Below are 12589 nucleotides of genomic sequence, written 5' to 3'. Positions count from 1 at the left end.
AGGCCTGCAGGGGACTTGGGGGGGGGGGAGGGTAATAGTCCCCTTAGATTTTCTTGAACAAATGCCTGGATCTGTTGCTGTCCCAGGTCCTAACAAACCAGAGTCCCACCTGAGCCTGAGAGAATAACCACCACCCAGCAGAGCACAGCTGAGTGGGTCACTCGTACACGCGTGCACACGAGCAGGGTCCACGTGTATTTAGGTGAGTGCATGACCAGGGTCTCAGGCTTAGGATGGGATACAGACCCACTGGCGTTTCTTGACACCACACCTTCCCAGGCCCAGGCAGAACTGTTCACTCAGTCTGCTATGACAGGGAAGACTTGTCCTCACTGTGGTCCTTAAGTCAATAGGCCTCATGTAAAGTTACACCTAAAACCAGTTTTGTTTCAGAAGTCACCAGGGGCTGTGCACTAACAGGTTGGGTTGATGCAGGGCAAGGTGAACTCAGCTAGGAAGTGCAAGAGCCAGGGGCCAGCAAACAAAACAGACTGAGAACACTTTATCCACAAGATATCTTGTGGAAATTTTATTATATAGAGTGTAAAATGAATTGTCAGTCAAATAAAATGAACACCTTAAAAAACAAACAAACATGCATAACATTTCCAACTGCCTTTTTTTTTTAATAGTTAGACATTTCAAGCATTGTAAGGAAAACAAGAGAACTGGAAACTGTAACTTGAGCACATTTCAAACGGAATGTTCCTCGGGGTCAATTCAAAATGCAAGAAAAAAATAGCTTCAATTCAGTTTTTTTCTTTAAAAATACATGTTATCTGTACAAGATACACTACAGTAAACATTGGAAATCATATTATCCCTTTTATTAAATCAAAATTATTTAACTCATACTGTGGTTAATACTAGATTTATTTATTTATCTAGTTAATTTGACAAATATTAAGAAAATATTTAAAAGAAAAAAGCAAAAAACACCTTGGAATTAAAAAATAGTTACTACATTTTATATGGTTTAATGTCCACAGTGTTTGTTAAAAGTTATATTGAATTTCTTTTTAATATTAAAAATAACAGTATTTATATTTCTGAGAATAGAGAAAGGCTTTTTGTTTTTAAAATCAGCTTGGAGGTCTTAGACACACAACTGCACCGGGTAATAGAGATGGGCAGTTTACACGAAGGTGGACTGTGTCTTTGCATTACCCTCAGAACGCTAGAAACGACACAACCCACAAACGCCCCTCCCGCAACAAGGACCCGTCTCAGTTCAGAATTCACATCATTAATTACAATACATAATAGTTCAGTTTAAAAAAAACGCAAAACTGGACAGCCAAGATACAAGAAATTGGAGGTGAAACACTTAATGAATTTACATTTACGAATATTTAAATACTGCTTAAAATTTTTTTTAAAGAATTTGTTACATTACCACCTAAGACTTCCAAGCCATTTTTCTGTTGCAACAGAAAACAGAAACAAACAAACAAAAAAACCTGTAAATAAAAAGACACAACAATAAAACAAACCCATTATCTGATGAAACGTCAGGACTCTGAGGAGGACGGGCACCTGAGCTGGCAGGTTTTGCTCCAGAACCCCAGAGCTTACACATTGGAGTAACAAAGAAATCATGACACAGAAATTACCAGCAATGTTTAGTAACTAATTTTCCCGATTTTTAGAAAATCTCTGTTAATCTAAATATAGTGTTTCACAGAACAAAGGTTCTTCATTGAAAGGTCTGCAAATCTAAAAATCTCTGTAACAAACAGGTTTCTCTCACACTGATTTCGGGGAAGAGCCGCTGCAGTCGCCCATCTACTGCTCCTGTAGGGGGAGGGAGAGGGTCAGCCCCGCGCCCAGCACCCAGCCACCTGATGCTGGAGTCTGAGCACCCCAGGGTCTAGGATCAGGACATTGGGGAGGGCTTCTCCTGGGTTACCAGCCCCATCACCAACTTCCTACAAGGCCTGACTGGCATCAGATCCCCAGAAAGAAGCCCCGAGGGAGCACTAGGTGGCGGAGGACTGGAGAGTCCTCCAAGCTTGTGCACATAAAGAAATCAAGTTGGTCCTATACACACTTGGCCCCAGGAGGATGTGGACCCATTACCACTGCTGTGCAAACAAAGGCCCTGGAGTTCACTGCAGACCCAGGGAAAGTCCGACACTTATTTAGTTGGGCTAGAGAAGGGGCAGCACTTGAGCAAGCGCAAGGCTGGGACAGAGGGAGACAGAGGAGATCCCCACAGGCCTGTGTGCTCACCCTGGGACTAGGCAAACACAAAGGCTGGGTGGCATCATGGCGCTGGGGACTGGCTACAGACCTGGCTGTGGGCCTGAGCCTGCCCTAAAGTCTGCCCGTAGAAGGCGGCCTGCTGCCTGTAGTACTCCGCCCAGGCCATCGTGTAGTCTGGTGGGGAGCTGGCCTGAGGGGCTGCACTGGTGGTGTGACCTGGACGACAGAGAAGAGGCAGAGTTACAGAAGGGGAGGAAAGGGGAGGCCCTTCTTCTCAGGCTGTGAGGCATCTGTCTCCCTGGACTGCTGCTGCTATTTGGTGTTGCAGAGGTGCTTGCCATAGACAGTGCTGTGGGCCTTCTGTGCTAGGCTCTGCCACAGCTCCCCTAGAAGCTACACGTCTACAGGACTCCCACACACCAACTCTGGGTGCCACAGCGGGGAGAGACTACAGGGTGGTTCTTAGATGGGGTGGGGTAGGGCTGGTGTTAAACAGGCCGGGGATAATGGGAAATGGAGGTTAATAAGTCGTGGAGGCACCTGAACTCCTCCAGGCCCCCAGTGAGGGGACCACCTGACACCCGTCTGTCAAGTCACCAGAGAGGACTGCCCTCAAGGCCAAGTAGCTCCCGACAGCCTTACCTGGGCCTTCCCACTGGTGAGAGACTGTTCTAGGTGCAAGATGCTGCCATGAGAGCCCTTTGGCAGACCCAGAACTGGTTTAGACTAGAATAAGCCCAGTCCCTCTTCTAACGACAATTACTCAGGGGACATTTTGGTGTTGGCATCCCTCAAGCCTGACTTGGTTCCTAGTATTATGAAGAGAATGGACTTGTCACAGGAAAGACAAGCCACAAGCATCCAGTCAAGTGGCAGCTCCCTCCCTGCACTGTGTTCTCTTGCTTGCCCTAAAATGTCACACACACCCCCACTGTGAGGACAATGCAACCAGCAGCCCCTGGCCATATCTTGCTTCCCCTGCCAGGGTGTGGTGGCTGACTCACTCTTTTTGTAATAGTCCTCCCAGGCCTTGCTGTAGTCGGGCTGGCTGCTCTGTGGCTGGCTCTGCTGGCCTGTGCAGAGAAGAGAACAGTCAGGCTTTGCTCATGGACTCCCATCCTGGCTTACTTGGGCCCCAGCTGTGAAGGCACAGTAATCACTGAGCAAGGCTGCAACCAAGGTCATTAGGAGGCAGAGCTGGAAGTCACAGTCTTCTTAGATTTTCTGGACCTAGTTCCTAATGGACAGTGTTCAAATGGTGCTGAAACCTCATCCGGTCCCTCATGCTCCACCACTATCCCTCTGGACAAGAAAGGTAAGGGGGGTGGGAATCCCCTGTGACATGAAGGCACAGGTCTGGGGTTTGAAGCCAGAAACACACTGTGCATGTGCTAGTGGCAGAACTAACAGCACCCAGCTGGGATCTTGTCTAGCCTTTCTGCAAGGAAACAGCACAGTGCCCTAGTGGAGAACTTCCTTCTCCACTGCTGGCAGGGGAGGCAGGAATGAGGAGACGCCCAGTGTCAAGGCAAGGTAGCATTAGGCCTTCGGGCAGGTAAGCAGAGGGACAAGGCAGTGAGGCCAGGAACAGCACCTTTGGTGATGAAGGGCAGTCTAAGGAACGTGAGGAATGTGCCGCTCACACAGCTCAGCAGTGCCTGTTATTTTTTTGCCAAGCCAATTAGCTGAAGAGCAGTGGCAGGGGAAAGGACAGTTGCTGAACTGCAGGGGAACAGCTTCTGTCTTCTTTCCTGAAACATAGGGGTGTGCACAGGACTGCTTCCAACCTGTTTCCACAGGCCCTCAACTGTACACAGGCAGAGTTCAGCCAGACAGGTGGAAGCTGCCAGCCTTTCTTTCTTCCTCCTGTTCGCCACCCACACCAAGGCCAATCAACTGGGCTTCATGTTCTGCTGAACCCTCACCCTAGTGCTCCTTTTGGGGGCACAGGAAGAGCAGCTTTCCTCTCAGGGCTTCCACTGGGGAACAACGGGGCAAATGGGACCACAATTCTGTCATCCTCTCGGCTTGAGGGAATGCACAGAGCAGAACGGTATCTGACAGGCCAGCACCGCTAGAACCAGCTCCACGAGTCGAGCAGACAGCAGAGTGCTGGAGAAGGTGACAGCTAGGAACCCAGTGTTACCAGCTCAGCAGAGGAAGCATGGTCAGTGTGACAGAGGGTGGACGCCATCAGGGGCCTTGCTGACAGGGAAGCACCTGTCACAGTTTGAGACTCGTGCCATCATGTTTGGGAAAGTCAGAGCAGAGCTGGATGTGGAGATGGAGGGCTGCACACTACACAGCCCTCTCTCCTCAGTAGTGTCCTGGCCAGGTAGCCCTTAGCAGAGACAATTCTGTTAGTCTCCCCAGAAGTCCAAGAGACAGAACAAAGCCCCTCTAAGTCACCGATGAGAAACGAGGTCACCGTGACACAAAAAGACTGCTTGAGAGGGGTGCTCAGCAGGGGAGGGGGCTTTGGAGAGCAGAGCCCAGGGAAGCTCCAGCTGCAGCTCATCCCTCAGAAGGAAAAGGAGACTCTTATCACACCTAGCCACGCCCAGTCATTTCCAGCCCCACCCCACGCTCTGATGGGGGTCCCATGAGCCAGGGAAAGTAGTCTCAGCTTCCTGGGCATTCCCACAAGCTGGGGCTCCTGGGCCCCATCTCTGGGGAGGAACTAAACCAAGATGCAGCAGAACACCTCCTGCCCCTCAGTTCCCTGGATCTGTGAGCCTCAGGCCACCTGGTGCACACCCTCACCCTCCTGAGTCACTTACTTGGGACTTGTGTGGGCTGCTGCCAAGCCTGGTAAGTGCTGCCCCAGCCCTGGGTCAGAAAAGCTGGAGGGCCGCTGTGGATGACAGAAGAGTCCTTCGTGACAGCACGGGTCACATGCCCTCCCCCTGCTTTCCAATCATCCTTCTCTGTTTGATGCCCTCCCCCTCCTACTGGCAGAAGGATAGGTAATCACCTACCTCACAGGGGTGCTGTGGGGGTTCCCGTTAACTTTAGCAGCCATGTTGGGGAAGCCCCTGGGAGGAAAGGCGCTGTAGGGAAGGAAGAGAACAGTTGACGGGTTGATGTGCAGGAAGGGCTGCCCTTTCAAACCCCTCCCCTCTGTCCACACACCCCAAGCTCTGAGGCTCTACCCTGACTTCTCAGTTATGCACAGAAAGGAGAGGAAACACAGTGCTGCCGTCCCTGCCCAGGACTTAGACAAGCACTTCTGAGAAGGACAGAGGAGGTTGGGCAGGTAATAAACCTTCCACCAAGACAGAGGCAGAGGACTCACTTTTGATGCGGCGCAGCTGGTGGCTGGCTGAAGGGGCTCTGTCCAAAGGCTGCAGGGGCTCCGAGGCTGGCACCCTGTGTGGGCACAGAGGAGCTCTCACCCCTGTCACCGTGTTATCGTGCCCTCTGTCCAGGCCCGCCCAGGGAAGCCCACTATGGGAGGCAAGTCAAGTGAAGGAGACAGTTCTGCGCTCATACTAGCTTCCTTCCCCCAGCAGACAGTGTCTGCAGTGGTGGCTCTGCCCCTCAAGTGACCAAGACCACCACACAGCCAGTTGCCACCATGATTGCCCTGGCATGTCACCCTGGGGGAGGACCAACCTGCTTGACTCTCCCGTCAATTTAGGCTGGCCCAGGGCTTTTTCTGCCATTCTACGTCCCCATTGAGGTGAGCAGTGGCCCATCTGTCCTCCATCAACACTCCCTTTCTTTATCTGCTTTGAGGTGCCTGAAACTAAAGCCAGAGTCAATGAAATCTGCCTGCAGGGCTGGTGGCCAGGGTGACGCCTGAGGGAGCCTGGGGGCAGTGCTGGGGGAAGGCTGCTGTCCGGCTGCTCATCTATGCCTGCGGGGACACGCTCGGAGGTCTGACTGCTGGAGCCGTGGCCAGTCATGCCACAGGCTTCTTTCACTGTTTCTGGGCCTGGCATTCCCTGAGCCTTGGACTTTCCCTTAGGCAGAGGAGGAGAGGCTGCCCCCATGTGATGCGAGGACGGAAAGGCGCAGGAAGCACAAGGTTCTGGGGGAAAACAGGTACCTTGGACATCCAAAAGCAAATCCAGCTAGTATAAGCCAGGTGGGGAAAGGCCCGTGTACGTACGCCAACTTTCTCATCTATGAGATGCCTGGCCACCTCGATCTGCTGAGGAGCACCCCTGATGGTAAATATCCGCAGGTTGGGGTCGGTGTTAGGAGGGGGGTTCCGCTGAAGCTCCACGTGCGCACCTGACTGCTGGTTGATGCTTTTGATGTTCTCGCCCCCTGCAGGCAGGAAATACAGTTGACTGGACCAGAGGTGGCCCTGAGGTCTGTGTGGCCTATGTTTAGGGGAGGCTGGAAGGTACATGTTAACTCTTGCCCATAGACAGCCACTTTCTTTTGCTTACTGCACACAAGCGCCCTGACAAAATCTAGGGCTTCTTGTTTGTAACACTAGCTATCTGGAGTGAAGATAACCATTTGGAACTGGACTGAGGCCTGTGGTCATAGGAAGGTCTGGGCCCAAGACCCTTGGATCTGCTGGTCACTGAACTCATTCCTGCCTTGAAGTCCACCCAGAGGCTGATCCTTCTCACTGTGAGATGGGAGACCTGATGGCCCTACCATACACAATGGAGCCTTCAGCCTCGGCAGGGGCTGTCCAGATCCCTCTACAGGTCAAATGGGCGGCTACAGGCCCCAACAATGCCTGGAGCCCACTCTGGCCTTTAATATCACACCCTGTTCCCTCTCACGTCCCTCTGCCTTGGTGGGGGGATGGGTCTAGACAGAAGCAGTACAGAGAGGAAGGAGGCGGGGCACAGCCTGGAAGGAGCAGGGTGATGGAAATATAGTTGTTCTCTCTGAAAAACAGCAAGACTCCGTCTTTTAATGAAATGTGAGTAACAAAACCTCCACCAGCCAGGGAAACAATGACACAATTCTTCTGAAATTTCACAGAACTTACAGATCTACTCCACCAACTTTGTGGGAGTATAGACAGAATATACGGCAAACTTGGAGCATAAGTTTTACAAAATTGAAGAAGATAAAGTGTTGAAGGTCTGGTGTAAGAAGAGCAGGGAGGCCATGAGCCAGTGCTGGGCTGCCCCTACCCATTTCCAATCAGACTCAGCGTGAAATGACTGACCACAGCGTATGCCAAAGCCTGCTGCACACACGCCAACCTTTCCTCAGCACATGCAGGTTCCTCTACACACACCACCAAAGTGAGGCAGATGGAGAATAGCGGGAACAGTTTGTCTTATTCCATCTGGAAGGGTCATGAAACAAAAATAGTGACCTTCCTGAAGCAGGGCAGTCAGGCTCACTGAGCAGACTGGAGATGGCAGGCGAGTGTCTGCTACATGCCCAGTGCAGCTCTGGGACCCTTTTCTCAGAGGCCATGCTTTCATCATCTCTGCCCCATCAAGAGCGAGCAGCTTGCTCCCCATCAATTTTGTAGATTCAACAAGGAACAAAGAAGAAAAAGAGACCACAGACACCTGCATCAGTCCAATCTCAGATGGCCCCCAGCCAGCAGGCAAGAACAGTGTGCCTGAGACTGAGGACTGGCAGGCCGCAGGCAGCAGAGCCCCCAGCAGCCCACCTTAGCCGGACCAGCAGCCCAAGATGCTCTTCTGGGGCCTCAGGAGCATGCTAATTGGGTATGGAGGCACTGCAAAACTGCATGGGGCCAGAAGGAGTTAATTTAAGTTCATCTTCCTTCAAAATGAGGTCACTAGTTTGGCACATGGTGGCTGTCTTGGACTCATTCAGCAGCCTGCTCCATTCTTCCACCTGATGGGGGGCAGAAGTGACCCACCAGCGGCCCGGCTGGATGTGAAATCGTAAAGCAATTAATCAAAGCTGCTAAAAGGCCTGGCTGACAAGAGCAGGGCTGGCCAGACTATCTGTCAATGTTGCTGTGTTTATCATGGAAATCCAGCAGGGGCCCGGGAGGCTGTCCAAGGGCAGAAGCTGGGAGAGCTCTCCTTTAGCCACATGCTTTTCCCAAGAAAAGGAAACTGCTCACACGAGAGATCCTCGCCACGGTCACCCTAGTTTTATGGGTCCCACACTGAGTAAACACAGGAGCAGGGTGTCAGCCACCACTTCACTCTGTTGTCACTGTCCTCTAGGAACTACCTGGGTGGCTCTGTGGAGGACGGACAATGATACCACATACATGCACACAGATGGGGTGCTTCTGCCAGGGTTTGCTCAGACACTCAAATGAGAGTTATCACTCACAAGATGGTTTCAAAAGGCCCAGACACACAGAATTGATCCCTTATCTATAGGTAACAGGTGAATTGAATCTCTTAGTATTGCCAATGGGTTCGATGGGCTGTGGGAATGTCTACCATTCTAAGTAGCTAGCAGGATCAATGACACACTTGGCAGATGTACCAGAAAACAAAACAAACTGCTCCATTAGTCACCATGCTACAATTCCAGCATCTAGAGCAGAGGTCCTCAACTTGTTGGTCACGACCCCCACAGGGGTGACAGCAAATATTCTCCATACCAGATATTCACATTACGATCATAACAGGAGCTATGGCATAGCAATGAAATCATTTTATGGTTGGGGTCACCATAACAAGAGGAAATTAAAGGGTCACAGTGCTAGAAATACTGAGAAGCACTGACCTAGAGGCTGGGACAGACAGAAGGGTCACAATGTAGAGTAAGCCTGGTCTCAAACCAAAACCCATCTTCAGTATTCCTACCACCCAATAATCTGAAAGATGTGGCTACAGGAGAGCAATACCTTGAACGAGCACCAACACTTCCTAGAGGAGCGGTAACTACAGATCCTGGGGCTCCGTAGTGGTAATACCTACTTCAGCTCCCAAGGTCACATGGATGGGGCTAAGATCTGCAGGTGGGGACAGCCCAAGTCACATTCCCTATAACAAGAAATCTTAGGGACTATGTGGAGAAGTCATTTTCTCCCTATGTTGTCAAATGAATAGTGAAGGAAAACAAAAGCCAATGTCAAACAGAGGCCCTGTTGGTAGCAAAGTTCAGCTCAGCGATCCCAGAGATGCCAGCCAAGTCTCGATGGCCCATGGCCTATGCTGCCTGTTCCCTCCTAGCTGACAGGAAGGAACGAGGTGTTCACCCAATGTTACAAATTGCCCCCAAATGTCTAGGACCAACTAGCAAGTCAATCTCTACTCTTCTCACAGGGTGTTGGCATTACTGAAAGGCTCCTATGCTGTCCATGAAGACCAAGTGGGCAAATCCAGTGAGGGAAAGTTTAACGTTCATGTCAGAAAGCACTCTGCAGAAGGCATGAGTGATGACCTCACATGGCTAAGTTCATTCCTGTCTACAGACAAGAGCCTGAGCCACACCTCCCACTCTCTAACAGCCGAACAGATCTAGGTGGTAGGTTTAATTTCCTGCCTGCCCACACCCAAACAGGTGTGTTGCCTCTATCATAACAAGCCAAGTCAGGGACCCCAGAGGATGCCATAAATATAGGCCTGAGAGTTGGCTTCCCCTCCCTTGAGCAGCTGTAGGGGACAGAAACCCCAACAGATGCCTCTTACCTTTGCCTATTACAAGGCCACACTTATCAGCTGGCACTGTGTATGTAATTTCCTGGACACTACCAGGAGTGCCCACACTCCAGTCCCCACGGCCACGACCTCTTCCTCTAGCTACCGCCAGGCCTCCAAGGCCATCTCTTTCCTGGTAAGAAAAAAAGGTAACAGTGAGGATATCTGCCACTGCCATCAGCACATCTCACCCTCTCTGGTGAGACGGTTAAATGACAGAATACACCAACACCACACACTGGACCCTCAACATTTTAGACTTGGAAGCTTGAATTCAGAACAGAATTAATCAACATTTTGTTATAAAAAGATACCTATGGATGCACACAACATCCAAACACCTGCTTAAAACCAGAAGCCAGAAACTCTGGGCAGAAGCCTGGGACCATCTACTTTTCATTACAAGGCCCTCAAGATAAGGCTTTACTTGAAGTTGAGGCTAACTCACGCTGGCTCTGTCAGCAGATAATGGATGCGGAAGAGCTACCACAAGTAGCATTTGAGTGGCAGGAGGGGCAGTGCGTGACTCTACTTCACCACAAGGGCCAGCAGAAAGGACAAAAGGACTTAAGGAAAAAGTTCTTGGTATGGTGAGATGGTCCTGAGACTCACCTGGTGGAAGGGCAGACCCAAACCCTGCCAGTTGTCTTTCGACTTCCACACATAGGTTATGGCATGTGAACATGAACATACAATGAGTAAATATAAATATAATTTTTAAAAAATATTTACTTATTTATTATGTATACAATATTCTGCCTGTGTGTATGCCTGCAGGCCAGAAGAGGGCACCAGACCCCATTACAGATGGTTGTGGGCCACCATGTGGTTGCTGGGAATTGAACTCAGGACCTTGGGAAGAGCAGGCAATGCTCTTAACCTCTGAGCCATCTCTCCAGCCCCTATAAATATAATTTTTTAAAAAAGGTGGTCTCGCTACCAAGAATGTGTAGGAAGATCCTCAAGAGAGTGATTTCTTAGGAAGGATGGTGGCAGATGTCCAAAACCTCAGAGAATTAGGAGGAGAGGGCTGAGGCAGGAGGAGTATGAGTCTTTAAGATTGAGGGATAGAAAGCTGGGTAGTGGTGGTGCACGCCTTTAATCCCAGCACTCTGAGTTCGAGACCAGCTTGGCCTACAGAGCAAGTCCCAGGACAGGCTCCAAAGCAACAGAGAAAATCCTGTCTTGAAAAACCAAAAAGATTGAAGGACAGAGGGACCTAGAAAGGCTGGCCCAAGGTTGGGTGTGTCCAGGAATCGTTAGAGTGACTGCACTCAAAGGCAGCAGGCCTCACTCTGGGGTGCGGAGTGAACCTACAGTCACGCTAAGCAGGCTGGCATGGTGAAAAAGTGCCTGCTGACTATGGAGAACTAACTGCACACTCACCTAGAAGCTGGGAGCCTAACAAGTACACAGTTCTCTGAGGGTTTCCCGTGAGACTCTGGCATGGGCAACCAGCTTTTCCAAGGTGGCTCTGTAGCTTTCAAACTTATACAGAAAAGGTGTTAACTAAGTTCAACCCCAACAAACCACCTGGGCTCTGATTAAAACCCAAGCCACACACAGGTGAATCAGGGACTGAACAGGAGGTAAACATTTACAACTGAGAAGCAGCCCTTCACTTTAAGACTGCTGGCAAGAGCCACACCTGACACATCTCCTGGTGAAAACCCTTGGTCTGGTGCTGCCAACATAGGCAGAATCCCTGCAAGCACCTCAGAACTTGTCAGAGGTCATGAGCTAACGAAGAAGTAGATAAGATGATTCCCAACAGGCTGCTCAGACCTCTGACTCTAGTTCTGGTAGCCTTCACTCCTGCAGGCCTGGAGGGTGTGCTAACACTATTGACATATGTAAATGTCACAAGCCCTCAGATTAATAGTCGCTAACACACACACAAACTCACCTAAGGCAAGCTTGGAGCCAAGTATTAAGAGCAGGACTAGGGGAACACACCTCCAATCCCAATACTTAAGAGGCTGAGACAGAAGGATCATCATAAAATCGAGGCCCATCTGCGCTACAGAGTTAGGGCCTGCATTAAAATGCCTACCAAAACATAGACAGCAAAACCCAGGTGTATGAAGACATGGGCCATCAGGGACAGAATAGGTTCTGCTGTGCTTCCTGGATTCATTCCACGTTGATTTTATAACAAAAATACCTGACTGTTGGAAATAGGCACTCTGCTGTGATGCCATCATCTTTCTACAAAGCTCACACTTCAGAACCACATAGCTGGGGATGGAGGAATGCTCAGTGGTAAAGAGCACTTGCAGAGGACCCAGGTTCGGTTCTCAGCACCCATGTCAGATGGCTTACCCGTAATTCCAGTTCCAGAAGATCCAATATCCTCTTCCAGCCTCCATGGGTACTATACACATGTGGTACACACACACAAGCAAACACTCATACACATGAAGTAAATATGATTACCCAAACAAAACAAAAAGTTAAATAAAAAAAAAAAATAAAAAAATCTCAAAAGCTTCGGTGCATATGACCTATGGGCCATAGACGGGATGCAGCTGCTTGTATAAAGAAAACCTAGGGTATGTGAAATGGTTTGCCCTAGCAACCAAATCTAACAACTAAACTTGATACTTAGGACGCACACGATGGAGTCTCCAGAGAATCGACTGTCACATACAGGCTATACATGTATGCATCATGTGTTAGTGTGCATGCATGTGTAGTGAAAAACCTAGATTCTGGGCAATCAAGGCAGGGGGTAACAAACAAGTAAGGAAAAGCACACAGGCAGGAAGAGGCAGATGTGGAAAATGTCTCTGAGCTCCAATTAGGGGCCTGGGTGGTCA

General features: G+C 50.0%; 1 protein-coding gene across 7 annotated transcripts in view; it reads right to left on the bottom strand.

Annotated features, from left to right (window-relative positions):
* Positions 1 to 496: 496 nt before the first annotated feature.
* Positions 497 to 12589, bottom strand: part of Fubp3 (far upstream element binding protein 3) — a 54046-nt gene continuing 41953 nt past the window's right edge. For 3 of the 7 annotated variants that reach the window (XM_038335771.1, XM_038335769.1, XM_038335775.1), the window contains 7 exons: positions 9762 to 9903; positions 6320 to 6480; positions 5501 to 5574; positions 5184 to 5255; positions 4986 to 5059; positions 3210 to 3278; positions 497 to 2421 (listed from right to left, as the gene is read on the bottom strand). In XM_038335771.1, coding sequence (XP_038191699.1) covers positions 2267 to 2421; positions 3210 to 3278; positions 4986 to 5059; positions 5184 to 5255; positions 5501 to 5574; positions 6320 to 6480; positions 9762 to 9903 — 747 coding nt within the window. In that variant the 3' untranslated portion in view covers positions 497 to 2266. The remainder of the gene's footprint in view (positions 2422 to 3209; positions 3279 to 4985; positions 5060 to 5183; positions 5256 to 5500; positions 5575 to 6319; positions 6481 to 9761; positions 9904 to 12589) is intronic. The other 4 variants (XM_038335770.1, XM_038335774.1, XR_005286117.1 and 1 more) reach the window with 4 other exon arrangements.

This window comes from Arvicola amphibius, chromosome 7 (assembly GCF_903992535.2).
Source record: "Arvicola amphibius chromosome 7, mArvAmp1.2, whole genome shotgun sequence".
NCBI classification, from domain to species: Eukaryota; Metazoa; Chordata; class Mammalia; order Rodentia; family Cricetidae; genus Arvicola; species Arvicola amphibius.
The sequence above is the reverse complement of the archived record's forward strand: the minus strand, read 5'-3'. Positions and strand labels throughout refer to the sequence as shown.